This window comes from Etheostoma spectabile, chromosome 1, assembly GCF_008692095.1.
Source record: "Etheostoma spectabile isolate EspeVRDwgs_2016 chromosome 1, UIUC_Espe_1.0, whole genome shotgun sequence".
Lineage (NCBI taxonomy): Eukaryota > Metazoa > Chordata > Actinopteri > Perciformes > Percidae > Etheostoma > Etheostoma spectabile.
The window spans coordinates 25,067,192-25,069,203 of NC_045733.1; the positions used below are offsets into that span (position 1 = coordinate 25,067,192).

Here is a 2,012-nt window from a genome sequence, read left to right on the forward strand (position 1 = left end):
ATATATATATATATATATATATATATGACAGACATGCTGACATGACAACTAGGCTACATAGCAAACTGTCCTGAAAAAGTCTGTAGAACATTCTCAGATATGATCTTTCAAAACTTCTCTTGAACATGTTTTAATTATTGCAATGTGCAGTAGGCCTATTAAGATGCTAATTATTGTATGTATCCATACACAATCATGTATTAGGGGGTGTGGGCTACAAAGGTCAGAGAAATACATATGGGTCATAGTGCACTGACTGCATAGTATCACTTCCCACATGCAGGCATGTCCTCACCAAATCCAAGTGCACTGCACAGGTGTATGTTTAGAATTGATCTCCTTTCCCTTTCAACTAACCTATCACAATACAGCAGGCCTATACCATGTTAAGTGGTACATGGGCAACAGCATATGTAAGCTACCATCTAAACAGCTGCTGAGCTGGTGTACAATAGCCGATCACAGACCGGGTACAGGACCTGCAGGACTTGCTGGGGACAGGCTGCTGCGCGTCGGCAGAGCGTGAAGACCCAGGAGGAGACTCGGGGATTTTTTATGGGGCGTATTGTTGTAAAGTAACCCCACGACGGAAAAACAGATATCGCTTTTTGGTAAATTATCTCTTTTTTTAAGGCATCAACACAGTGCTGGTTGAGTGTCCAAACCGTAAGCGCGCAGGCTTTGGTCCAACAGCGGCATGTCCGAGAGGAGCGCTCAACATCGCAGCTTTGAGGCTTCATCACCGACAAGTCCCGCGGATCAGATGGTGCCGAAAAAATGACTCGGGCTCTCTCCATCCTCGCTTACTTTTTCACTTTGATTCTCTGTAAGTCTGTCTTTCTTTACATTCTGTATACGAACCTACTAATGTAGGATTTTCTAACATGCGCTTGTTTCTGTGTCAGAGCTCCTAAATTTAATTCGGGTGAAAGTGCTTCTGTGCTGAGAAGCGATTTGTCCTTTTAGTGTCCCAAAGTCCAATCGCAGCCTTTCATTTTGAGTCCTGCTACGTTTTTAGTGCAGTGGCTCAATGGCATCGTGATAACATTAACATGCAGATACCCACAAGTGTTTTGCTTTCATTTCGAAACCAGTAAAGTTTTCTTCAGTATTTAAATATAGACCTACAGCAAAACACATGCATGAAAAGCATTAAACATTTTTTTTTGTTTTTTTACAAATTGAGCAGATATATTATAGCCTCCTTCTGCATCTCAACACAGTGGAACAACTTGATGAATTGGCCCTACTATCAAATGTGGCCTGTATTCACCTTATCAGTAGGTAGCGTACTGATATAACTGATATAACGGCTTCAGATTGATCTACAAAAATATAGGGTCCAGCCTACGTGTGGCATTAAACATTATTTTACGTGACCAAAGTAGGTTTACTAAGGGAGATCAAATGGGCTGAAAGTTTAACTGTCTAACAGGATGAGTCTATTTAATGGGGTGCAATATGCTTTTAATATTTAATATTTAATATCCTGCGACACTCCCTGTGTCAGTATTTAGTCAGTCAGTTACATTTTAGTGATGAATCCTCATGTGTTACAGAGACAAAGCTTTCTCTTTTTTTCTCCATATAAAAGGGGAAGGGAAAAAGACAAAAAGGAATGTTTGATAATGCCCTATTCTTATTAATGCTGATTATCACATTACTAAGATCTGGAACACAGAGGATATGGAAGAGACATTTTTTTTTATATAGGCTAGTTTATAACACCTCCCTTTACCCCATGTTTTGGTTCATTCACACACTTCATTATGCTCGCGGAACTGCAATACATTTTTGTAAACCATGATTTTCGGTGTGCTGTGCAGAGTGACCTTATCCAACAGCCGATTCCATCAATGTGTTACCACGCCTGACCTCACTCTGAATCAACCTAATGTCAACACAACACTTTTGAGGCACTTTTAATTTTACACATTAAACCTACAAACACACACACACACACACACACACACACACACAAAGACACACAAACACATACACACACACACACA

At 40.2% G+C, this 2,012-nt stretch overlaps 1 protein-coding gene across 1 annotated transcript in view; it reads left to right on the forward strand.

The window, feature by feature from the left end:
• The first annotated feature begins 479 nt into the window (after window positions 1-479).
• Window positions 480-2,012, forward strand: part of chrnb4 (cholinergic receptor, nicotinic, beta 4 (neuronal)) — a 10,499-nt gene continuing 8,966 nt past the window's right edge. Inside the window, exon 1 of the mRNA XM_032520617.1 lies at window positions 480-826. Within this exon, the coding sequence (XP_032376508.1) occupies window positions 778-826 (49 nt within the window). The 5' untranslated portion in view covers window positions 480-777. The remainder of the gene's footprint in view (window positions 827-2,012) is intronic.